We start from the raw sequence: 25,639 nt of genomic DNA, 5'->3' as shown, positions 1-25,639 counted from the left end.
CTGTGCGAAAGGTGCTAATTGTACAAGAAACAGTCCCTGCCTGTAGGGTGGTTTGGGAAGGCTTCTTGCAGAAGGGGGAGGAGGGAGGGCATCTCAGGTTGGGGAGATGGCCAGAGGCAAAGGCTTGGAGGCAAGAGATGAGAAGTGCCATCATAGCTGGAGGAAAGGTCGCATCCAGTGAGTCCCGAAGGAGAGGTTGGGGCCAGGTTGGTGAGGGCTTTAGAAGCCAAGCAGAAGAGTTTCTCTTGGAACCTCAAGTCAGTCGGAGCCATTGGGGTTGAGTGGGGAGTGACGTGGTCAGAAGTGTGGAGAATGGCTTGGAGGCCACTGGGGAGGGGGTGGAGACCAGACCGAAACGGGGAAAGCGAGGCTCTAAACCACACAACGGGAAGAAGGTGAGTGTCGTGGATGGAAATGGAACAGTGTAGAGGAGAGACAGGGTGAAGTGCGGGGGAAGGGACTGCATGGGCTTTAGGACGTGTCCAGAACATCTCTTTTGAGGTGATATGGGGCCTGGAGTTCAAATCTAGCCTCAACACTGACTAGCTGTAGGACCCTAGGGAAGGCACTGGCCCTGTGCCTTGGTTTCCTGGTCTGTAAAATGGGGACAGTAACAGCCTGCATGTGTCTGTCCCGCTCCCCAAGTGGTTGTGAGGATCAGAGGAGATCTTCTTGGTAAAGTGCTGTGCAGCCCTCAGATCATGTGTTAGCCTTGGTGGCAGAGACCCAGGAGTGGAAGGATGATGCCTTATTGAACACCTGCTGTTCGGGGAGGCACGGCACTGAGCACTTTACCGAGACTGTCTGACTCGGCGGTCACAGCCATTCTGGGAGGAAGGCGCTGCTGTTATCCCCATTTTACAGACGAAGAAACCGAGGGAAACAGAGGGCAGGCTCCCGGGCTTGGTGCGGTGGGGCAGCTTTCGCACTCTGGGCATCTCTGTGTCTCTGGCCACTTGGTGGGTTGACCGTGCCCGTACCCTGGCCCTCTCGGGGCAGCCACTGTGACCTCTGAGAATATCCTGTCGTGGGGGGTGGGCTGGCGCTCGCGGTCCCTTTGCATCGATCCCTGGCCGTCTGCTGCCACCATCTCACTCTCTTTTCCCTGGGACACAGGGCTACCTTTTCATCTCTGTCCTAGTGAACTCCAACAGTGAGCTGATCCGCTTGATCAATAACGCTATCAAGAATGACCTGGCGAGCCGGAACCCCACCTTCATGGGGCTGGCTCTGCACTGCATCGCCAACGTGGGCAGCCGGGAGATGGCCGAGGCCTTTGCTGGAGAAATCCCCAAGATCCTGGTGGCTGGGTAGGTATCTGAGCCGGAGCACTTGGCAGAGGGGGGTGGGAGCCCTTTACTTGATGCATGCAGGAAGCTGGGGTCTCCTCCTGGGTACCCCACCATGGGAGCTTGTTGTACGTCTCGATGAAGGGGGTGCAGTGGGGAAAAGGAGAAAAGCCAAAGATGGTGCAAAGAGTTGTTCCCCATCTCTGCCGGGTGGAGAGCCATCCCATGTTCTGGAGGTTCAAGTGTGCGTGGAACCTAGATGCCTGTGCCGTGAGAGACGGTAGGGCTGGGGCGCCAGAGAGTGGCTGGCCGGCCAGTCTGCCTATCGGGCTCTAGAGGTCATGGTTACTTTGTAGCCTGATCCCTTAGGCTCCCATGGCAGGGAGGGCGAGGCAATTTTAGGATATGACGCAGGCGGGTGCAGATCTGAGATGGTGGAGTAGCATCGGCAAGCCTAGGGAGCTTCCCCCAGAATTCCCACAAGCAGGTCTAGAAAATGCTCCAGACTGAATCGGGATCAGGAAATGCAAGAAAAAAACACAAGTGACTTTGTCAGCCCAGGTTCTGTGGGAGAGACAGAGAGGTCTCTAGAGCCTGGTGAAGGAGCATGACTAGATACTTGGGGGCCAAACAGCATTCCTGTGCCTCAGTAAGGAGGGGCCTTCACTCTGGTGGAGGGTATAGGAGCAGGAGCCACCCGGCCCTCAGTCACCCACTCCTCACAGACCCAGAGCAGAGTGAGGAGGGGACTTATGCCCGTGGACGGTGTAGGTTGTAGGTTAAGGAACAGTCACCATCTCCCAGAGGTGTCCAGAGAGAAGACCAGGTTCAGAAGCAGCAGCATTTGGGTGGCTCAGACCCAGGAGCAGGGCAAGAACCAGGGCAGGAATTCCAGACCGGAAGGCAATCTACAGCTCTCTCACTCAGAACCAGCAGGGCCTCCCTGGTGGCTCACAGGGGCTTGGTCCAGCAGCATCTGCCCCTGCTCAGACCCAACCCCAGGTCACTAACCCGCCGAGCTTGGACCAGGGGCCAGAGATCGACTTCTGCCCCACATCAGGCCATTCTGGGAGCACTGAAAACTCTCAAGCCCCCATCTGAGTGGTCTCTGAGATAGTGGAATAACACAGCACTTGCCACTCCAAGAAAGTAACAGCAGAAGCAGCTCAGACCTTTCCTTCAGAAGTGTGCTGAGCTCAACCCTCACAGAAAGTGTCCAGCATCAGAAAGTAGGCTGGAAGAAGGAGCAGACAAAGAACCCCATCATCAAAAAGCCGTCATGGTGACAGGGACGCTCAAGACACAAATGCAAAAGAAGAGAATGGCTTCAAAATGTCCGCAAGCAAAGCCTCAGAGAAAACACAGCTTGGGCACAGACTCAACTAGACTTCCTGGAAAAGAAGAAGCAAGACTTTAAAAGAAAGTTAGTACTTTTTATGAATGGAAGGAGAGCAGGAGAGGAAAAAAGGGAAAAGCAATGGAGCCAAGGAAGAAAGAACTGGAAAGGGAATTAACAGCTTGGCACCAGAGGAACAAATCTTTGCCCAAGCAGCAAACTCTCTGAAAATAAAAAAGGACCAAAGAGAAGCTAGTGACTCCATGAGACAAAAAAAAAAAAATTAAAACAAAGTCAAAGACAGGAAAAAAAAAAGAAAGCAAATCCAAGTACCTCATAGGAAACTACTGACCTTGAAAACAAGTGAAGAGAAGAAAAGTTAAGAATTGTTGCACCACTTGAAAACCATGATCAAAAAAAGAGCCTGGATGTCAGATTTTAAGAACTCTTAAGAGAAACTGCCCGGATCTCTTAGAACCAGGGGGATGAAGAGGGAAGAATCCACTAGTCAGCTCCTGAACGAAACCCCAAAATGAAAACTGCCTGCACATCATAGGCGACACCTGAAGCTTCCATGTTAAAGAAAAAACAGTGTAAGCGGCCAAGGAGCCGCCTCGAAGGCAGTCCCAAGGAGCCTTAGTGGCTACCACTTCTAAGGGGTAGAGAGCTCGGAATACATATTCCAAGGAATATGATGAGTTGGTAGCCAACAATAACTTAGCCAGCAAAACAGCATAATTCTAGGCGGGAGGGGATGGATTTTTAATGAAGTAGAGGACTTTGAAGTATTCCTGATGATAAGAGCAGAGCTGTGGAGAAATTTTGAAGGTCTGACCCAGGAGATACAAGAAAGATGAATGAACAGTGATGAAAGACCAGGCAAAGGTCAGCCACTTTCATTCTAATTTTGGGAAGTGAGACAGCCCCCTCTGAGCTATCATCATCTGTGGGCATAAAGGGAGTGTAATTAACCTAAAGGCCTGGCAGTTTTTCTGTCATGTCTTGATAATCTTAGGAGAAGAGTGGAGAGAGATGAGAAAGGGAACACACCTAAGGGGAAGGGGAAGGAAGGTCCGGGGGGATGAGCTCACCTTGTCGGACTGCACAAGCCAAAAATGTGCCCAGAGAAGGAGAAAGACTGACCGTGAACTGGGGAAAGGCGAGAAGACACCCACAGACACACCGAGTTAAGCACGGCACTGCGTTTCACTCAGCAGAGACATAGGAAGGGAAGAGCAGGGGGAAGAATTAGTGTGAGGGAGGGAATTCTAAGGGAAAAGCCAAGGACGTACAAAAACATTTCTGGCTAAAGGGAGGAGGATGTGGGGCTTGCCAAGGCCTCCCTGGCACAGTCTTTCACACCTCCTGGGTCTCGACAAATTTCTCTAGTGGCTGCACATCCTTGGAGCTGTTTATTCAGCATCCGGCTGCGGAGCAGTTGTAGTCGTTGTCCATAGTCTGGTCCGGACAGACGCTCGTTTGTGAAGGGCACTGTCCTGGGCACAACAGTAAATGGTGGGGCAGCTGCCCCAGAGTAGCAGGGGAGCACGAGAGCTTTGGCAAAGACATAAGCACGGCTTCAGGCCTGTAGGGCCTGGTAATTGCCTCCTTTCCGTCTGACAGGCTTGGGTAGGTCCTGTCGGGTGCCTGGCACTATAGTGTCAGGATCTAGGTAGAGTGCAGGCTGTGAGGGGCTAGCCCTGAACAGCACTGGTCACCGAGGGACAGCCTCTGTACTCCTCCTCCAGGGAGAGGAAAGGCTGAATGGTGGAGCCAAGAAAGGGAGAAGAGCCTGTCCTCAGGCTCTGGGAGTAGACACTGTGGGGAGCTTCCCAACTGCTAGGCTTGAGAACACTTGGGAGGCGAAGGAGGGGAGCTGTGTGTTCTGTTGCCAGGTTATGGCGTTCGCACTGGCATAGGAAGCTCAGACACGGTCATTGGTGTTGCTGTTCCGAGGACTTAGTGCTGCACTCCTGCTCCTCTCTCTGGAGCGCGTGGCCTCAGTCTTCCTTGTGTTGTGGACATCTTCTGAGGGCACTCAGCTGTCTGAAGGGCTGACTTCCTTTTTCTCGCTGCTGCCCTTCCTCCTTCAGAGCAGTGTGCTTCTCCTTTCCTCTGCTCGGGGCCCCAGGGCATCTGCTTGTTACTGGCGAGTTCTTCTTCCTAACAGTAGGTCTGTTGGTCTTTCAGAGATACCATGGACAGCGTCAAGCAGAGCGCAGCCTTGTGTCTGCTGCGCTTATACAGGACATCCCCGGACCTCGTGCCGATGGGCGATTGGACCTCTCGTGTGGTGCATCTCCTCAATGACCAGCACTTGGTGAGCGTCTTGGGTAGGGGTGTTGCAGTGTAAGAGGTTGAGAGGTTGTGACCCGTCAAAGACCGGGGTACAGGACGGGTCTTCTGGAATGAATTCACAGACTCAAGCATTCTTTAAGCCAAGGTGGCAAAGTTTATTGTTACGCTTTTCAGCAGGCAAGGATTCTTAAGGATCCTGCGAGAGACTGAGAATGCAGCTAGGGTCTGTATGGAAAAGAGCATGGGAAAGAAATGCCAGGGACACTGATGAGGTAATCTAAAGGTCCAGGTGTCTTTGGGGGCTATGGATGGGAAAGTACAGGGAGTATCCCTGACGGGGAGGGAGATGACAAAGGTAGGGATCTTTGGAGTCTATCAGGAGGAAAAGTCCTTGGGCTGGCCAAGGACAAAACTCCTTGGGCTGGGCAAGGCACCCCTCTCCCTCTGTCTTGATGAGAGAATGCTCATCAAGAATGAGGGAAAGCTTTCTTACAAGACAGGAACTACTAAGGAATTGGGAGGCTTCCAGAGACATGAACCGAGGGCTGGGGCCTGAGCAGCCCAGCTCTGTGTAGCTGCACCAGGGAGAGACATGAGGGTCGTGCCGAGGCCCATGCATGAATAACTGCTAGGCACAGTGTCCTTGGGCTGGGGAGAAACTGTCAGGGATAGGGTTTCTGAGGCTAAGGAGAAATTGGAGTACAAGTACAAGCACAAACACCAAAACACCCCATCAGGGGCAGATTGAGGCCAAGGCCCTTTGGCAAATGAGTGGTGGGCAGGCTTTTTCAGCATTCTGTTCTGTGCTCCTTGCTTGGTCCTGAGAGAGGATGTGGGGCAGTAACCCAGGCATAAACAATGTGAAAAAAATCAGAAAAGTGTCTGCCAGGAGCCCCCCTGTTGGAGGAGGGCAGCAGGGAACAGTGTCGGATCAGTGTTTGTCTGAAACCCCTGATGAAGTGTTTATCTTACCAGTTAGGGATCCATTGGGAAGACTTCGTCTCAATAGAATCCAGTGGGGAAATGAGAAAAAGGATTATTAATAACCAATAATTTGGAGAGATGCAGAGTTCCCCCCTTTTCTAAAGTCCTCATTTTGAAAGTTCAGTCCCTAGAGGCCATTGCTGATAAGGAGATTGGATTAACTTTTTTTTTTTTTTTTTGCTTTTTGGTGAGGCAGTGGGGGTTAAGTGACTTGCCCAGGGTCATACAGCTAGTAAGTGTCAAGTGTCTGAGGCCAGATTTGAACTCAGGTCCTCCTGACTCCAAGGCCTAAGCTCTATCCACTGCACTACCTAGCTGCTCCTGGCTTAACTTTCTTAACCATCTTGTTCAGACCCCACCTTGGTGGGGAAGCCATTGTGCTCTGGTCAGGTTTGAGTGGGGATAAGTTTTCTGAATAGATTGCCTGAGGCTGTGGGGGCAACTTAGAAATAAATGACATAATCGAAGTTCATTAGAATAGGTCTAGCCCCTCATCGGAATATTCATGCTCATTAATTGTTAACCAGTCAGGGTTGATTGTCACCTCAGGAACACCCTCTTCCGAGGCCGCCTGGACTATGAGCCTGCTGCCTTGATTGTCTTTGGCATTCCAGAGGGCCGCTGACCTCTTTTGATAAAAATGCTAGCGTTATTAATAAGATGACTGCCCAGAAATTATGTCGTGTGAACTTTTTGAACGTTACAGCTGGAGGAAAAATGGGTATGCTAATGCATTATTGGTGGAGCTGTAAACTAGTCCAGCTGTTCTGGAACCATGCCCCAGAGATACCAAAGAAAGAAGGAAAGGACCCACGTGTACCAAAGTGTTACAGCAGCCCTATTTGTAGTGACAGAGAATCGGGAAGTGAGGGGACGCTCAGCAGCTGGGACCTGGCTGAATGCGCTGTGGTCTATGGGTGTGATGGATGACTGCTGTGCTGTGAGAGATGGTGGAGGGGACATTACAAAGTGCACGTGAAGAGGGTTAGCTTGGAAAGGTGCAGTGTGCTGATCAAAGGGCATGTGAGGAGCGGGCTGCCCACCTCCACAGAGAGGACTGGTGCGCTCAGGGGACATTGGAGCCCACTGTCTTCTTTTCCTTTTTTTGGATGTACTGATTCTGGAATTTATGTTGCATGGGGGTTTTGTTTTTCCTGCCTTCTCGATAGGTGGAGGGGGAGAGGGAGAGGAAAATGAGGCGATTAAGAACTAAAAGTAAAATAAAATGGAATTTATTTGAAGAAAAATAAAAGGAAGAAAGGAACAATTTTAGTCTCTTCATTCACCTTGAAGACCATAACCATCCAGTGAACTGTGCAGCTTAGGACACTTTTGACCCAGCAGATAAAATTTATCTGGAAAAACCTTACAATGGGAGGATGAGTTGGTGAGCATCAGTGGAAGGAAGGAGACTGGCCTTATGGCAGCCCCGAGAGAAAGCCCCTTTCCTCCATACACGTGTAAGGTGATCTCAGTGCAGTCATGTGGAGCTGGACCCCACCTCTGCCACTTCCACCCTGGTAACCTTGAGTGAATCCCGAGACCTCCCCATCTTTAGAATGAAGCAAGTGGACTCTTAGCCTTAGAGGTCTGTAGACCCACAAGGCAAGGGATCTTTATTTTTCCTCACCCTTAACTGAGATTTAGAGTTGCTTTTGATGACTTGGAATTCTCCTTCTGACCCTGGGGTTCCCAAGGCTTCCCCAGCATACCAGCTGCCCATGACCCTCTGATATAGGTGTTCGCTGTGAGCAGACTTAGTCTGTTCATTGTCTTTGGAGCTTTTGGAGTCTTCTGCCCAGACGGGGTCCCTGCCTTTACCTTCCTCCTGGCTTTTGTCCGGCTGTGGTTGAGTTCAGTGGAAACCTGTCCTTGCTGTCTGAGGATCTGTCTTTATTCTTATTTGTTTATTTATTTATTTATTTATTTTTTGCAGAGCCATTATTACTTCTTTTTTTTTATTAATTCATTTTGATTTATCTACAATCACTCCCATAAACTTCTGAGTTTTAAATTTTTCTCCCTCCGCCTCCCAAAGATGGCACTCAATCTGATATAGGCTCTACGTGTACATTCCTATTAAACATATTTTCATATTAGTGATGTTGTAAGTAAGAATTGGAAAGAACCACAAGAAAGAAGAAACAAAACAAAACAGAAGGGAAAAAAAGCAAATAGTCTGCTTCGATCTGCATTCAGACTCCATGGTTCTTTCTTTGGATGTGGACAGCATTTTCCATCATGAGGCCTCTGGAGATGTCTTAGATCCTTGCATTGCTGAGAGGGGCTACGTCCATCAACGTTTCTTCTTGCACAGTGTGGCTGTTACTGTGTACAGCGTTGTCCTGGGTCTGCTCACTTCACTCAGCATCAGTCCATACAAGTCTTCCCAGGTCTTTCTGAAGTCGGCCTGCTCATCATTTCTCATAGCACAATAGCATGCCATTACACTCATACGCCACAGCTTGCTCAGCCATTCCCCAGCTGATGAGTGTCCCCTCAGTTTCCACTTCTTGTCTACCACAAAGAGCTGCTGTCAGGACTTTTGTACGTGCGGGTCCTTTCCCAGTGATCTCTTATGATCTCTTTGGTATGAGGAGCTGTCGTGGTGTGGGACCCTGCCGCTCTCATTCCTCCTGCCATGTGATAGGTTTTACAAAAGTGTCTCTTCTTCTCGAGGGCTCCTGTAAAGAGCTTAAAGGGAAGTTGCTGGGCAGTCACCACCCTTCCTGGCCCCATTTTGGGGTTTCTTCACAAAGGCATTGGAGTGGCTTGCCATTTCCTTCTCCAGGCCATTTTATAGATGAGGAAACTGAGGCAAACTGGGTGAAATGACTTGCCCCAGTTGAGTGTCTGAGGCCAGATTTGAACTTGGGACGAGTCCTCCTGACTTTAGGCCTGGCTTTCTGTCCACTTTGGTGCCATCTCGCTGCCCAGCAGGGAAGGCCTCGGTTCTCCTTCTTGTCTTCTAGGGACGGCTGCAGGCCGGGTCTTCCCCCTTGTGCCCTGGCCTCTTGGTGGGCAGGAGAGCGTCATGGAGCAGAGTAGGTGTGCGCTTCCTGGATTTGGTAGAGGGCCGCCTCGGGCAGCTGGAGGCTGGCCGAGGGAGAGACTGAGCCAGCCCAGTGGCACCACGGGGACGCAGGAATAGGGGCAGGAAGCTGGAGGAGCCTGCTTTGCCCCCACAGAGAGAGAGCAGTCTCCTACTTGTTACCATTTGATTTCATGCTAACCAGGGGTTTTCCTCTGTGTGTGAGGGCTGCAACCCGAGAAAATTCCAATGAGAACGTAAAAGCAATGTTTTGTTTAATTCTCTAGGCACTTACTGAGCACCTGCTGTTTGCAGGCACTGTGCCAGACCCTGGTACTCAAAAGACAAAAACGAGGACTGTCGGTTCTGCTTCCTGGGATTGACACCGAGGGGGAGATTTCATTTGGAAAGTGGGATTGAAAGCCAAAGTCAGTGGTAAAATGTTTGGTTAAAGCCCTGGAGACTCAGTGCGTGTCTCCCTCTCCTCTTTCAGGGTGTGGTCACTGCTGCGACGAGCCTGATCACCACGCTGGCGCAGAAGAACCCAGAAGAGTTCAAGACCTCCGTTTCCTTAGCGGTTTCCAGATTAAGCAGAGTAAGGCTCTCCTCCTGTCTTGAATGAAGAAGCATTTATTAAGCACATCCTGGGCTAACCCCGAGGATACAGGGGCTGAAGTGGGGCCACCCTGACCGTGAGGGATGCAGGGTGGTAATAATAAGCAACGGCACCAGTCTTTTTGTCAGAGGAGTCTCAGGGATGGGGAGAGGAGTGGGAGAGCAGTTGATTGACCTAGGGCCTTTCTTGGAATGCTCATGTTAATTTGGATACATGAGGAAAAGAGTGGTGGAGGTCCCCAGGAACAGGAGATGGGGGTCACCAGCAGGGCCTCTGGAGAGTCTGGGGAAGGACGACAGAAAGGGAGTGTGCGTTGTGCTCGAGGGGGTGACCTTTGAGGGTCACTGTCATACCTGGGGTTCTTTAGCCTAGCGTGGGCAGGTCTAGAATGAGTTTGCTTCTGGGGGTCTGGGTCCTCGGAGTGGGGAGTCCAGCTGTATGTCCCTTTGAGCACTGACTGAGTCCTCTGTGCTGTGTAGCCACCAGCTGGCATATGGCTCTTTCTCTTTTATTCCTGAGAAGAGCCTGAAAGAGTGGGTGGAGGACCAGCAGGGGGTCTGCTTGGGTGACCCAGGGCAGGGCAGAGTCCCCTCCCCTCTTGGTTCTCCAGGCCACTGGAAGACTGGAAGATGTGTAATCTGTGTTAGTGAAGGGAGTTTCCCCACCAGGCATCCCTGGGCCCCAAACCATGTTTTCTTAGCCACGTGCGCTTGGAAAAGAATCTGCTTTTGTTTTTCTGCAGGATGTGTGTCTCTTGGTCCTGGTTCCTTTATCTCTCTCCTCTCTCTGACACTCACCCTTTGCCAGAGAGAGGATCGAGTGTGGGCCAGTGCCTGAGATTGACCTTGTTTCATTTCCTAGAACTTTGGGTAGGAGGGGGAGAGACCTTCACGTGGAGGTGCTTTCAACTACCCTGTCTCTTCTGAGGGAGTCCTGATCATGGGGGGACCAGAGAGGGGACTGTCTCCTGGGGACCAGAGCTAGAGTTGTCAGTGAAGTGGCCCACTGCAGCTCAGGGAACCTGGAGGCCGGCTCCATAGGATTTTTGTGCCAGGGAGTGACAGGATGAAGGCGGAATAAGAGGATACTCAGTGAAGCAGTTGAAGATGACCAGGTTTAATTGAAAAGAAGTTGCTGCTGGGGGTGGGGAATGGGGCGTGGGGCTGGGAGTGAGAGGAAGCATTTTTGCCCAGTTCACCTGCCTCCACAGCAGCCTAGAAAATACGCCAGACTAAATTCTGATTGGGGAGGCCAAAAAAAAAGTCATGGTGAGTCCTTTCTCCATCCCAGAGCAGCTTAGGAGGAGAAGTCTGTGGATGCTGGGGCAGGGGCAGCAGCAGGGAGCATTTGAGCCCTAAAGGGACTGAGTCTGAACACTGAGGCAGCAAGGGATCCCAGGGGACCCCTGACCTACCTCTGGGAGCAGGGACGGTGCCATCTGGTAGCTCTATCACCCATTACTTCAAGCTTGGGCAGAGAGGAGTGGTCAAGGCTACAAGTGAGAGAGGCCTGAGTTGCATACTGAGCAAGGAACAGGTTCCACAGCCTCAGCGTGTGGCTTTGATCCTGTGTGCAGAGGGGAGTACTCAGTTCTGGTCTTTAGCCCAATGCCTAAGCTTACAGCGGAATAAGTCAGGGCAGAGTTCAAGATCAAAGGGGAGTCAAGCAAGCTGTTTAGTCACTCTGAACCTGCAGAGCCTGCCAGGGGGCTTACAGTGACCAAGTCCAGCAGCAGTCTGTGAAAACTCTACCATGCACTAGCCAGCAGACCATGCCTGGGTCAGGAACTTGCTGAGCTCAGACAGGGAGGTCAGTGAACAGACTTCTCCTCAGATCATACCACTTTGGGAACACCAAAAACATTCAGACTCCTAGTCAGAGCTGTGAACACAGCAGCAGGACAAAAAGAACAGAAGCTCGGGCTAGAGATCCCCGCAGCAATGAGTAAAGCCCAACACTGATGTCAAATTCAGTGTCAGGAAGGAGGCTGGGAGAATGAGCAAACAAAGAAAGAGCCTGACCATGAAGAGCTACTTCAGCTACAGAGACGCTCAAGACACAAGGAAGAAGACAGTGTCTTGAAAATATTGTCAAGCAAAGCCTCAAAGAAAAATTTCTCAAAGAGAAATCCTAGAAGAGCTAAAGAAAGAGATTAAAACCAAATAAGAGTGATAGAGGGGAAAATATGGGAACAGAAATGAGAGCTGTGCAAGAAAGGTATTATAAGAGAATTAGCAGCTTGGTAAAAGAGGTACAAAGCCGCCGAAGAAAATAACTCCTTGAAAATTAGGATTGGCCAAATAGAAACTAATGGCTTCATGAGATATCAAAAAATAATAAAAGTCAAAAAACCGAAAAAAAAAAAAAGAAGAAAATGTGAAATATATCATAGGCAAAACAGTTGACCTGGAAAAGAGATGAAGGAAAGAACATTTCAGAATCATTGGATTACCTGAAAGCCATAAAAGAAAAACGAACTTGGACATCCTGTTTCAAGAAATAATAAAGGAAAATTGCCCAGATATTTTAGAGAGGACAGAGTAGAAATTGGAAGAATTTACTGGTTGCCTCCTGATAGAAACCCCAAGATAAAAACTCCCAGGAACATTATAGCCAAAATCCAGAGTTCCTGGGTGGAGGAGAAGATGGTACAAATAGCCAGAAAGGAGGAATTTAAGTACTGTGGAGGCATGGTCAGGATCACACAAGGTTTAGCAGCCAGCATTTCATAGGAATAGAGGGCTTGGACTATATATTCCAGAAGGCAGAGGATCTAAGTTCACAAGCAGGATAACCTGCTGAACAAAAATGAGTATAATCCTAAAGGGACAAAAACAGATCTTTAATTAGAGGACTTCCAAGCATTCCTGATGAAAGGATGGAGTGGAAATTTGACATTGAAACACATGACTCAAGAGAAGCATTAAAAAGGCAAATGTGACTGAGAAATCATAAGGGACTCAATAGGATTAAATTATTTACATTCTTATATGAGAAGATGATACATGTAATACTTTAGAATTTTTATCTTTACCAGGGGTGTCTTTACCTGACTGTGATTCTGTTATGCTTGGATAATCCCAAAAGAAGAACAGAAAGTTTGGGAAGAGGAATACTCTGGGAGAGGGGTGAAGGGAGAGGAAGAATGGAGAAATTCATCTCATACAAATAAGGCATATAGAAAGAAGAGTTTGTATGAGGGAGTGAAGAGAAAGGGGAGCAGGCAACACTTGAACTGTGCTGTCATCTGGACTGGTTCCAAGAAGGAAGAGTACGTGTATACACACAGACCAACTGGGCACAGAAATTCATCTTACCAAACAAGGAATATGAGGGAGAAGGATGAAGAGGAAGGTGAGTGTGTGTGTGTGTGTGTGTGTGTGTGTGTGTGTGTGTGTGTGTGTAATAGGATGGAGGGTAGATTAAGGGAGGCAGCGGTCAGAAGCAAAACAAATTCTTGAGGTAGCAGTGAAAAAGAAAGAGAAGGATAAATAGAAGAGAATAAGTTGGAGGGAAATGCACAGCAGTCTTAACTGTGAATGGGTTAAACTCATAAATGAAATGGATTAGAAACCAGAATCCAACATTGTTATTTACAAGAATCACACTCAAAGCAGAAAGACACATACACACTGTCAAAATAAGAGGCTGGAGCAAACTCCATTATGCTTCAGCTGAATTAGGAGCAGTGATGGCAGTCATGATCTCAGAAAAATAAGAATGAAGTTGAGTTAATAGAATTTTAGAAAAGTTAAGTAGGGTAGCCTTTGGAAAATATTGAATGGGAATAGAAAGGAGTATCTCTATTTCTCAGGTGTTTATAGAACCTTCAAAAAAAACCCTGACCATATATTGGGGTATAAAAGTCTTACAAGCAATTGCAGAAATGCAGATATATTAAGTGCATCTTTTTCCTGACCATAATACAATAAAATTATATTCAATAAAGGGCCTTTGAAAGCATAGATTAAAAGTTAATTGGAGACTAACATAATCCTAAAGATTGGATGAGACAAAGAACAGGTTATATATCGCTGAATGCTTACATCAAAAAGAGAAAGAGCAGATCAACAAATTGGCCATACATGTTAAAAAAAAAACAACACACATCTAGACATCCAACAAATTGAAATTTCTAATTAAATGACAAAATGGAATACTGAAAATTAAAGGAGAGGTGAAGAAATTGAAAGGTTTCTAAAAGTTGAAATAAAAGTAGGAACCAATTTTTTAATAGAAAATAAAAACAGTAAAATAGCTAAACCATTGGCTAATTTGATGTAAAAAAGAGAAGAAAACCAAATTGCTAGGATCACAAATGAAAAAAGTGAATTTGCAACCAATGAAGATGAAATAAAAGCATTTATTAAGAGCCATACAATGCATGCCAATAAAACTGACCATCTAAGTAGAATGGGTGACTATTTACAAAAGTATAAGTTGCCCGTTTAACAGACCAAGAAATAGAGTTAACTATCTTAGAAAAAGAAATAAGCGAGCCTATAAGTGAACTCTCTAAGAAAACACACAGGATCAGATGGATTTACAAGTGAATTTTACCAGACATTGAAAGAACAGTTAATTCCAATATTACATAAACTGTTTGGAAAAATTGGTAAAGGAGTCCTTATCATATTCCTTCTATGACCTCAACATGGTCTTGATGCCTAAAGCAGGGAGGGTCAAAATAGAGACACATAAGTATAGCCCAGCTTTCTCTCTGAGTATTGATGGGAAAATTGAAATGACATAAAATACAGCACTATATCGCAAAGATCATGCATTGTGACTAGACTCTATTTATGCCAGAAGTGCAGGACTGGTTCAGTATTTCCGAAGCTATCAATCAGCATAATTGACCACAGCAGTGACAAAAACAATAAAAATCACGTGATTTTTCCACAGATGCAGAAAAAACCTTTGAGAAAATGCAATACGCGGTCTTGTTGAAAACAACAAAACCAAGCAACAGCAGTGGAAAGCACAGGCATAGATGGGGCTTTCCTCAAACTGATCAGTAGTATCTAGCACCAAGGGCAGGTCTTGTCTGTAACGGACACAAGTTAGGAGTGTTCCCAGTGAGACCAGGGGTGAAGCATCATGGCCGTGATCGCTGTCATCGTTCGGCGCTGTCCTGGCAATGCTGCTAGCCCATTGTAGTTTGGCGAGAAAAAATGTGAAGGGATAAGCACAGGCAGTTAGGAAACAAAGCAGTCACCTTTTGCAAATGATAGGATGGTGTGCTTAGAGGAGCCTGCAGAATCAACTGGAAATCTAATCAAAACAATTAATGACTTCAGCAAAGGAACAGGATGCAAAATAAACTCACACAAGCCATCAGCAATTCTGTATATAACAAACAGAGCCCAGAAGGAGGAGACAAATTCCATTTAAAATAATTGTGGACGGTATAAAATACTAGTGGGCTTATCTGCCAAGACATACACAGGAACCATTAAACATAATTACAAAACACTTTCATGCAGATAAAGATCTAAATAATTGGAGAAACATGATTTGCTTCACAAATAGGCTGAGCCAGTACACTAAAAATGACAATGCTTCCTAATTAGTTTATTTATCTAGTTCTGTACCACTCAAACTACCAAAGAATTACTGTATGGGGCTAGGGAAAGTAATATAAAGATTCCTTTGGAGGAACAGAACCTCCAGAGTATCAAGATGATCGGTGAAAGCAGTGAGAAGGACGGGGGCAGCAGCAGTGTCTCAGACTATTCTGCAAAGTTGTAATCGTCCAAACACGTTAGTACCGAGTAAGAAACGGTTTATCAGTGGAACAGATAAAGTACGCAATATACAGAAGCAAACGAACTCAGTAACCTAGTGTTTGATAAACCCAAAGATCGCAGCTATTGGGGCAAGAATTCGCTGTTTGATAAAGACTGCTGGGAAAGCTGGAAAATAGTCTGGAAGGAAATAAGCGTAGACCAATGCCTCGCAACATCTACCAAGATAAGCTTAAAATGGATTCGTGATTTAGATACAAAGATACCATAAACAGGTGAATGAGGCCTGGAAGATCTGTGGATGGGGAGAGAGCTCTGTTCATGGCAAGTAAAATGGATAATTTGCATGGCATAAAATTTTAAAGTTTTTGCATAGACAAAACCATTGCAGCTACAATTAGAAGAAAAACAGGAAACTGGGAGGGGGGATCTGTTATATTTCTCAAATTTATGAGGAACTGAGTCAAATTTACAAGGAAAGGAGCCATTCACGAATTGATACATAGAAGAAGGATATGAATAAGTAGTTTTTCAGGGAATAAAACTGAGTATTGATTGCCATTTGTGAAAAAGTGCTATAAATCACTGTTAGAGAAAGCCAAATTATATCAACTCTTGGGTACCATGTCACATCCATCAGATTGTCATAGTTGATAAGGAAAATGACAAATGCTGATGGGATTATGGGAAAATGGATACTAATATACTATTGATGGGGCTGTTACCTACTTCAGCTGTTGTGGAAAACAGGTTGGAACTGCACCCCCAAAAACCATACCTTGGACCCAGAAATCCCTCTATTAGGTCTGTACCCCAGAGAGATCAAAGAAAAAGGATCTGCATGTACAAAAGTATTGATAGCAGCTTTTTTTTGTAGTGGCAAAGAATTGGAAATTGAGGGGATGCCCATCAGTTGGGGAATGTCTGAACAAGTTGTGGTATGTGATTGTGATAGAATACTGTTATGCTATAAGAAATGACAAGGGGGTTGGTTTCAGAAAAACCTGGGAAAACTTAGATGAGCTGATGCTGAGTGAAGTGAGTAGAACCAGGAGAACATTGTACACAGTAACAGCAACATTGTAACAATGTAACTGTGAAAGACTCAGCTCTTCTCAGCAATACAATGATCCAAGACAATTCCAAAGGACCGGTAATGAAGCCGACTTCTGCCTCCAGAGAGGGGAGTGATAGTTATGGAGCCCAGGCTGAAATGCATTTTTTTTTCCCTCTCCATTTCTTTTTCTTGGCTCTCTGCCCCCCCCCCCGCCATGTGTTTCTCTGTGTCTCTCTCCCAGTCTCTATCTCATCTCTCTTCTCTCTCTCTTTTCTTTTCTCTCACTGTCTCTGTTTCTCTCCTGTCTCCTCTCTGTCTCATCTCTCTTCCCTCTGTCTTTCCCATCTCTCCTTGCTGTCTGTCTCTTCACTCCCTGTCTCTCTCTTCTCTCTCTGTCTCTGTTTCTCTCTCTCTCCTCTTTCCTCTGTCTCATCTCTCTTTTCTCTCTATCTCTCCTCTCTCTGTCTCTGTTTCTGTCTCTTCTCTGTCTTATCTCTATTTCTGTTTCTCTCTCTCCTCTCTCTCTATCTCTCTTTTGTCTCTATCCGTGTTTCTCTCCTCTCTGTCTCATCTCTCCTCTCTCTATCTCTGTTTCTCTCCTTTCTCTGTTTGTCTCTCTTCTCTTTCTGTCTCTGTTTCTCCCTTCTCTCTTTTCTGTCTGTCTCTCTTCTCGCTGTCTGTTTTTTCTCTCTCTCTTCTCTCCTCTTTGTCTTATCTCTGTCTCTGTTTCTCTCTCTTCTTTCTCCTGTCTTTCTTCTCTCTCTGTCTCTGTTTCTCTCTCTTCTCTCTCCTCTGTCTCATCTCTCTATCTCTTCTCTCTCTGTTTCTCCCTTCTCTCCTTTCTGTCTCTTCTCGCTGTCTGTCTCTTTTTCTCTCTCCTCTTTGTCTTATCTCTCTGTCTCTGTTTCTCTCTTCTTTCTCCTCTGTCTGTCTCTGTTTCTCTCTCCTCTTTGTCTTATCCCTCTGTCTCTGTCTCTGTCTCTCTGTTTCTCCTCTCTGTCTCATCTCTCTTCTCTATCTCTGTTTCTTTTTCCTCTCTTCTCTATCTCTTTTCTCTTTGTCTTCTCTCTTCTCTTCTCTTCTCTGTCTCCTCTCTCTATCTCTCTTCTCTCTCTGTCTCTGTTTCTCTCTCCTCTTTGTCTTATCTCTCTGTCTCTGTTTCTCTCTCCTCTTTGTCTTATGTCTCTGTCTCTGTTTCTCTCTGTTTTCCTTTGTTCATCTTCTCTCTGTCTGTTTCTTTCTTTTTTCTTCTGTTCTCTCTTCTGTCCTCTCTTCTCTGTCTCTGTTTCTTTCTCCTTTCTTCTCTCACTGTCTCTTCTCTCTGTCTTTTCTCTCTCCTCTGTCTCATCTCTCTTCTCTCTATCTTTCTTCTCTATCTGTTTTTCTCTCTCATTTGTTTTCTGTGACTATATCTATTTGTAATAGGGTATGTGTTTTCCTTGCCTTCTCAGTGGATGTGGAAGGAGGGGGAGAAGAGAATCAGGAACTGGAAGTAAAATGGAATTTCATTTTAAGAAGAAAGGGAATGGCTGCTGGAATGCCATCCTGGAGGGAGCCTGAGGAGGCCTCGCCCTCTTACTCACTAGGTCCTTGAGTGACTGACAGGTTGGGAGTGGGTGGGTCATCAGAAGCTTTTCTAGGCCCGGATTGAGCCTGTCAGCCTGCTGCACTTCCTGCTGCCCTGTCCTGCCCAGGGGCTTCAGTGGCCCCTCTAGGAGGACAGTACACAGTACCCAGCTGCACACCGTCAGTGAAATGCCCCGGGCACTGGGCTGACGAGGGCACAGAGTGAGACAGTTCTTCACTGGGAGTGTCCTTTGTCATGGGGTACATACAGCAGAAATGTGAGAGGAATAGATGCCCCTGTATAGCAGGTAATTTGAGGCAGGTGGGTGGGGGCAGAGCACCTTTGTCAGGAGAGGCTTCATGCCGGCCCTGATGTTTCCTCTGGGTCTTACGAGGAAGAGAGGGGCTTCAAGGGGAAAGTCAGAAGGGAGAGCATGCTGGACGTGGGGCCCAGTGAGGGGAGCTGCAAAGGGAACGCCGGTCTGGCTGGACCACACAGTGGGCAGGGGTCCTTCAGAACCCTCCCCGAGTGAATGCAGCCAGCTTTTCCGTTGAAGGTTTATCTGCCTTCCCAAAGTGGGGCGTGTGGCCTGGCTGGCCGGCCTCGAACCCCCTCCTGGAAGGCCCCTTCCGCTCATCTGCGTGCACTTGGGGGGGCTCGGCGCGGCATCCCTTCCCAGGAAACCTTTCCATGTTTGCACTCCCCCTCTCCCTCGATCATCTTGTGTTTAGCAAGGGCAGGTTTGGTCTCTGCAGGGGGAGCAGCAGCCGCAGCCCTGATGCCCCCTTGCTGCTTCCGTAGATTGTGACGTCAGCCTCGACGGACCTGCAGGACTACACTTACTATTTTGTGCCAGCTCCCTGGCTGTCGGTGAAGCTTCTGCGGCTTTTACAGTGCTACCCACCCCCAGGTAATGTAGCCTGAGCTCTGGCCAGCTGCTTGTGCGCCCCCACGGGTTCCGTGGCTGTGTTAGCCAGTGTGCTGTTGCGGCGGCTCACCCCAGAGGCGCTTCCCTGGTGTGTGCCAGTCATTCTGACGTGCCCAGCTGGCCCGTCGGTGCCGAGATTGAGGAAACCCGACTGCTCTCTTGCAGTGTCTGTGGGGTGGGGGGGGAGCTGTCAGCGAGTTTGTGGTGAAGGTCTCGGCCCGATGGACCACCCTGGGGGCTGGAAGCTCAGGCTGAACCGCCCCTGACCATGTGTGGTGTTGCCTAGAAGACCCTGCGGTGCGGGGCCGCCTCACTGAATGCCTCGAGACAATCCTGAACAAAGCCCAGGAGCCCCCCAAATCCAAGAAGGTGCAGCATTCTAACGCCAAGAACGCCGTGCTCTTTGAGGCCATCAGCCTCATCATCCATCATGACAGGTGCGCACCCACGGGTGGGGGGGGCAGGTGCCTGCCCGGGCAGTTCTCGCCCTGCCTCTGCTCAGCTCGGGGGCCCACTCTGATTGCCCCCCTCCCCAGTTGTTCATCACAGGGATGATGGCTTTGCTTTGAAGTTCACATCCCCACAGCCACCCAGGGAGGCAGGTGCTGCTGCTGGCCCGTTTTACAGCTGAGGGAAATGAGGCTCTGAGGTGACTAAATGTCGCCCTCAGCATCCTTGCTGCTAAGTGTGGGATCCCGCCTCCCCGTCTGGTGCCCCATGGGGCCCTGGGCAGCCACCTTGTGTCTTTGGAGGCTTTTGTAGGATTTACCTTCTGAGGAGGCGTGCTTCCCCCAATAGAATGGATACCTTTGGAGGTCCTAGTGGTCCCACCCAAAAGAGGCTGTTGGACCCCGGGATTCTTGTTCAAATGAGATCGTTGTAAAGAGTTTGGGTCATCCTGCGTCAGGCGCAGAGCAGGCACTAGTAAATGCCTCCTCCCTGCCCCTTGCTGGGGCTGCTGCCGCCTGGTCCCGATCTCGGCCTGGCACATTTTGGTTTGGCAGCCTGGAGAGCTGGCCACGGACGGGCTAAATTCCTCTGAGATCCGGGGAGATGCACTGGGCTGCGGGAGACTTGGACACTGACCCGGGCTGGTCTCAGAGCTGGGAGGTGCTGGCTTCCTGGAGCCCACGCGGTCGTCTCCCTCCAGGGCTTTGGGGAGGGAAGGACCCGAGGTCCAGCCCCGGAGGTGAGGGTGGTGGGGTTGCTTTGGCTGCCTAGATTGCTGTGCCCTGAGCTCACTTCGACCCCCCTCCCCCCTTGGCTTCCTCTCTTTTCTCTGTAGCGAGCCCAATTTACTCGTCCGTGCCTGTAACCAGTTGGGTCAGTTCTTGCAGCACAGAGAGACGAATCTCCGGTACCTGGCGCTGGAGAGCATGTGCACCCTGGCCAGTTCAGAGTTCTCCCACGAGGCTGTGAAAACCCACATAGAGACGGTCATCAACGCCTTGAAGGTGAGGCCCCCTGGGGCCCGTCCTCTGAACGTGCGTGCGTGTGGGTCGGTGCTGCTGTGAGAGAGTTAGCGCCACCCGGGCCTCACCTCCTTCTCCGCCCTAGACGGAGAGGGATGTGAGTGTGCGGCAGAGAGCGGTGGACCTCCTCTATGCCATGTGTGACCGCAGCAATGCCCAGCAGATCGTCGCCGAGATGCTCAATTACCTGGAGACGGCCGACTACTCCATCCGGGAAGAGATTGTGAGTTCTTTGTGCCCCTCTCTGAAGAGGCAGGCGGCGATGGGCAGCGCCTCCCCCCCACCTCCCCCACTGGGTCTGGGAGGGGTCGCCAGCTTCGGCCAGGGCGCTGCAGGGGCTCATGTTCTTACATCCATCCCTCTCCTGGTGGATTGTGCCCAGGGCTTTCTCTCTCCTCAGAATCCCCAGCCTGGGCCTCAGGCCCCGTCTGCTGCGATGCCCACAGTGCTATGTCTCTCCTTTGCGTGGCCCCAGGCCATGCCAGGCTCCCAAGATAGAGCTCCTCTGGCCAGGCCCCAAGCAATGCCCCAGCGGCCCTGGGAGGGAGGGCTAGCTGAGCGTCAGAGCTCCTGACTGCAGGCCCAGCTTTCCCTTCACTGCGCTATGTGGAGAGGGTTTGGACCCGTGTGACTGGGAGGGAGAGGTGGGGTCACGGGGTCAGTGGCCCCCGAGGCTCGTGGTAGGCGTTAGCTGTTGTCACTCACCCATCGCAATACAGCTGGAATTTGAACCCAGGGCCTCAGACTCCAAACTCAGGCTTTGTTTTCTCTCTTTAAAAGCTACGAGTATTTCCATGTCCAAAGAACCACAATGCACAGAGAGCGTGTGGGCTAGTCACTCCACGTGGCCAAGTTCTGTGGTCGTCTTGGGCCTCCTGCCCCTTGTCTGTGGCCCTGCTCAGTTCACTGTGCATCCATTCACACAGGGTGCTGGCCATGGTAGGAGGTAGACAGACATGTGTCCCCCAGGAAGTAGCAGATGCAGCATTTGCACCCCAGCTGTGGCCTTGTCAGAGCGCACCTTCTCTAGGCTTCTCCTTGAGCCGGGTGTAGTGAGGCTGGGCCAAATACCACTGGGCTTTCAGTTCTGAGTTCTCTCCTATCCTTGAGAAGCCCATTACAAAAAGCTATAGGCTTACAGGAGAAGGCCCAGGCCTAGGCCCCAGTTCCATGAGCATCCTAGGACTGTCGGGCCCAAAGGCTCCTCGCTGCCCTGGGGTGTCACTAGGGCCCAAAGGCTCCCCACTGCCCCTGGGCGTCGGCACCTCTGTCTGGAATACTCCACAGATGTTTGTGGTCACTGTGCAGGTTGTCCGCTTGTCTGTACTCCCCTCACTGGGCGTCAGCTGGCCTTCCCGGGCTCGTCTGTGTCCTTCCTCAGCACAGCCCCGTGCTTCACGTGCCACGGCCTGTTCAGTCATTCCCCTAGGTGACGGGCGTCTGCACTCTTGGGCCCTTGGGGCCTTTCCCACTTTCCTTGATTGCACTGGGTCAGAGGAGTGCTCCGGTCCGAGTGTCCGGGTCTGTTCACAGCTCCACCAGCAGGACGTTGGTGCCTGTGTTATTTGTCCTCTTGGGATACGTCCACACTCCAGGGGCAGCAGAGAGAAAGTGCGAGAAGGCTGGGAGAGCCCAGACCCGCCAGCATCCTGCACAGAAAGGGAGGTGGTTGACACAGAATGTATTCCGCCTTCCTGCATGTTTTCAGTAAAGTGTGTTACTCCCCTGCACTGGGGGGTGGGGGGAGCTGGAGTGATTCTCGTCTCCCTGCTTTCCCCCTGGCTCCTGACCTGGGTGAATCTTCATTCTTTTCCATCATGAATTTCATCGGGTTGGGGGTGAGACAGAAGGTACTATCAGGGCCAAATATAGCTTCCTCACCCACGAAGGGCACCGCCACCTTCTGCACCTAAATTTGGGTGTTAGATGCACTCATCTCCCTCTGAGTCTTGCTGTCATTCTAGACAGGCTGTCTCACCCGGGGCGTTGGTGGGCGTGGGCTTGTGGGACAGCTGCCAGTAGCTGGACCAGGCGGGAGGGGCGAGGCTCTCCGCTTTGTGTCTGCTCGGCTCCTTGGTCCTTGCCTAGAGTTGGGACGATGCCTCAGTGGTGGCCCACTCGAGGCTTCACTGGGGCCACCCCGGCATCCTTCCCTGTCCTTCAGGTGGCTCTTGTGAGGTGCTGGTGATCTCTGACTTGTGCTAGAATCCCCTGGCAGACATCCAGGTCACAGCCGGTGCCGCAGGAGCCGGCCTGGCTTTGTGCTCTGCTTGGACTTGGGGCTGCCTGAGTCGGGTGGGCCAATGCTCCCTGGGGCCCTTGGCGTGACCCTTGACTCCTCTGTCCCCGCAGAGCCAAGCAGTGCCCAGGCCGTCTCCCCGCATTCTGGGGTCCCTCTTGCTGTTTGTCACCTTCTCTCCTCCACACAGCCCTGCTGCTGAATGGAGGTGGAGAACATCCCTGATTGAGTCCGTGACCTCCCCTGGGGCCTTCCTGCTGAATCCCGCTAGACTCCTCCCTACAGCAGCAGCCCTCCTCCGTCCTCCTGTGGCTCCTTTTGCTCCCCCAGCCAAGAACTTTGCCCCTATTTGCCCTGAGCTCCTTCTTCTCCCCCCCCACCCCTACCTCAAGCCCTGTCCCTCAGGTGCCTTCATCACACACAGTGAAGTGATCCCCCGTTCCATCCCCTCCATCTCTCTTCCTCTTGCTCATTTTCAATCTCTCCTCATCTGCTGGCTCTCTCCCCCATCCTGAAAACCCCTCGTCTGCCCCTTCCATCCCTGCTGACCAGCTTCCTGTCGCCATCTTTGTAGCTGTCTGCCCTGGGTGCCTCCACTTCCTCTCCTGTCTTCTTAACCCCTCGTAGTCTGGCTTCCGACCCTGTGGTTCCACCAGGGTGCCAAGTCCAGGGACCATGTTCCTGACCTCTCTGCAGCCTCTGGCACTGTGGACCGCTCCCTTCTCTCTAGAGTTCTGGGGTGATCCTCTCCCCCCGCCCCGGTTCTCCTCCTTCTCTGCCCTGTCATGGTCCGGCACACAGTAGGCGCTTAACGTTTCTGGCTTGATCGACCGATCCTGGCGTTCCAGCCTGTCTTTCCCTTCACACGACTGCAGCTTTGTTCGCATTCGGTTCCAGCCAGCTCTTCCCTGGTCTCCCTGCCGGCTACACTCCTGCTGCTGTAGGAGGCCTTGCAGCGCGACCCCAGCCTCACTGGCCGCGCCTCTGTGACCAGCCCCGCAGCCTGCGTACCTCCCTCGCGGACGACAGGTCTAGACTGTGCGCTCTCCGCACACGCAGATGCACACCTGCCCGCACGTTTGTGTCGGCGCTCTCCTTAGCCCGGCTGCTTCGTGTCTGTGCTTGCAGCGAGCTCCAAGTGCGGGACCTGGCGGGCGTGGAGTGGGCCTTGTGGGGGCTTGCTTATTGGGTCTTGTGTTCTCTTTTTGTTGTGGGTCCATCGGTCTGATTTCTCGTGCCTAATGGCTTCCTCTGTCCCCGTGAGTGGCCAGACCCTGGCCCATCCTCGTGTCGTGGTTGGCCTCCTCCCCAGTTTAAATGCTTGGTGCGCACTTAGAAGTGGGCCCTTAGGCCAAGGGCCACTGGCCAGACTGAGTCTGGCTCCTCCCTTGTGAAGGTCCTGAAGGTGGCCATCTTGGCCGAGAAGTACGCGGTGGACTACACCTGGTATGTGGACACCATCTTGAACCTGATTCGAATCGCCGGGGACTATGTCAGCGAGGAGGTGTGGTACCGCGTCATTCAGATTGTGATCAACCGGGACGATGTGCAGGGCTACGCAGCCAAGACCGTGTTTGAGGTGAGTGCGTGGGCCGCAGTGGATTGGCCTGTGGCTGGGCAGGCTGGGCGTGGGATGCTGCCATGGTTCTGCCATGGCTGGCAGGGCGCTGGGGGGTGTTCTGGTGGGATCTGCCCCTCCAGGCCTTCAGATTTTGTACCAGGGTTTTCCTTTCTTCCTCTGAGGGATGGATGGAAGGTTTCAGGTGGCACCCTTTGCCCGTGTCAAGAATTGGGAGGAGAGGGTCCTTCTGGGGTGCTGGTGCTGCTTGTCCACGTGGGGAACGTCACGGTTTTTCTCAGCCCCTGTCCCTGTATCTCTAAGGAGTGAAGGACAGTTGGGGTGGCCATGGGGAGCGGGAGTTGCCTGTCTCTGTCTTCAGCCTTCTCTGATGCAGGGCCTGGGTGGGAGGAGCAGCGGGTGGGCCGCCGCTGCCTCATGCCCTTGTTGACTGGGCTTTGGCCCTGTCCCCCAGGCTCTTCAGGCCCCGGCTTGCCACGAGAATTTGGTCAAAGTGGGCGGCTACATCTTGGGGGAGTTTGGAAACTTGATCGCGGGTGACCCGAGGTCCAGGTAAGAGCCCCACCCCCACGCCTCCTCTGGCTGCCTTTGGCCATCCCTGGCTGTGCTCGGACCCTCACTCTCTCTCTCCTTCCCTCCCAGCCCCCTCATCCAGTTCAACCTGCTGCACTCCAAGTTCCACCTGTGCAGTGTGCCCACGCGCGCCCTGCTCCTGTCCACCTATATCAAATTCGTGAATCTCTTTCCTGAGATCAAGACGACGATTCAGGACGTCCTGCGCAGCGACAGCCAGCTCAAGAATGCTGACGTGGAGCTGCAGCAGAGGGCCGTGGAGTACCTGAGGCTGAGCACCATTGCCAGCACGGACATCCTGGTGAGGCTCGGTGGGGGGGCAGCCGCGGGGGCACGGGGGGTGCTGGGGGGAGGCACAGCGGGCAGGGCCTGGAGGGGGCAGCCACAGGGGAACAGGAGGTGGTGGGGGCAGCTGTGGAGGCACGGGGAGTGGCGGGGGGAGGCATAGCAGGCGGGGGCTGGGGGAGCATGGGGTGGGGGGGCACAATGGGCGGGGCTCTTGAGTCACACTGGAGTGAGGTGGCTGAAGGGGCTGGCGGCTTGTTTCCTGGGAAGGCCACGGTGCTGGAGGAGATGCCTCCATTCCCGGAGCGGGAGTCATCCATCCTAGCCAAGCTGAAAAAGAAGAAAGGCCCCAGCACAGTCACGGACCTGGAAGAAACCAAGAAAGAGAGGAGTGCAGACATGAATGGGGGTGCCGAGCCGGCTCCAGTCAATGCCAGCACTGTGGTATGTGTGCGGTCTCTTTGGCCTTGGGGCAGATTCGGGGGGACCTCCCTGGGAGTCCATCCCTGAGCCCGGGGGCAGGGCCTCTCACCTTCTGCCTGGGCCTGACCTCTCATTGACGCTGGGGTTGAAATGCCTGCCTGCAGTGGAGGTGGGAAGGCCTGGGTGCGAATTGTGCACGGGTGACTTCCCTGGGA

The 25,639-nt window shown here is 51.0% G+C and overlaps 1 protein-coding gene across 1 annotated transcript in view; it reads left to right on the top strand.

The window, feature by feature from the left end:
* AP2A2 (adaptor related protein complex 2 subunit alpha 2) overlaps positions 1-25,639 on the top strand; it is a 68,232-nt gene that overhangs the window by 27,202 nt on the left and 15,391 nt on the right. Inside the window, 11 exon segments of the mRNA XM_078148737.1 lie at positions 1,117-1,310; positions 4,816-4,945; positions 9,432-9,533; positions 18,727-18,835; positions 19,140-19,290; positions 20,139-20,307; positions 20,411-20,548; positions 23,961-24,143; positions 24,598-24,695; positions 24,786-25,017; positions 25,272-25,445. Of these exon segments, the coding sequence (XP_078004863.1) occupies positions 1,117-1,310; positions 4,816-4,945; positions 9,432-9,533; positions 18,727-18,835; positions 19,140-19,290; positions 20,139-20,307; positions 20,411-20,548; positions 23,961-24,143; positions 24,598-24,695; positions 24,786-25,017; positions 25,272-25,445 (1,680 nt within the window).

The sequence above is a fragment of the Phascolarctos cinereus genome, unplaced genomic scaffold (genome assembly GCF_003287225.1).
Source record: "Phascolarctos cinereus isolate Bilbo 61053 unplaced genomic scaffold, phaCin_HiC Scaffold_9;HRSCAF=440, whole genome shotgun sequence".
Lineage (NCBI taxonomy): Eukaryota > Metazoa > Chordata > Mammalia > Diprotodontia > Phascolarctidae > Phascolarctos > Phascolarctos cinereus.
This window is presented reverse-complemented; position numbering and strand designations above follow the sequence as displayed.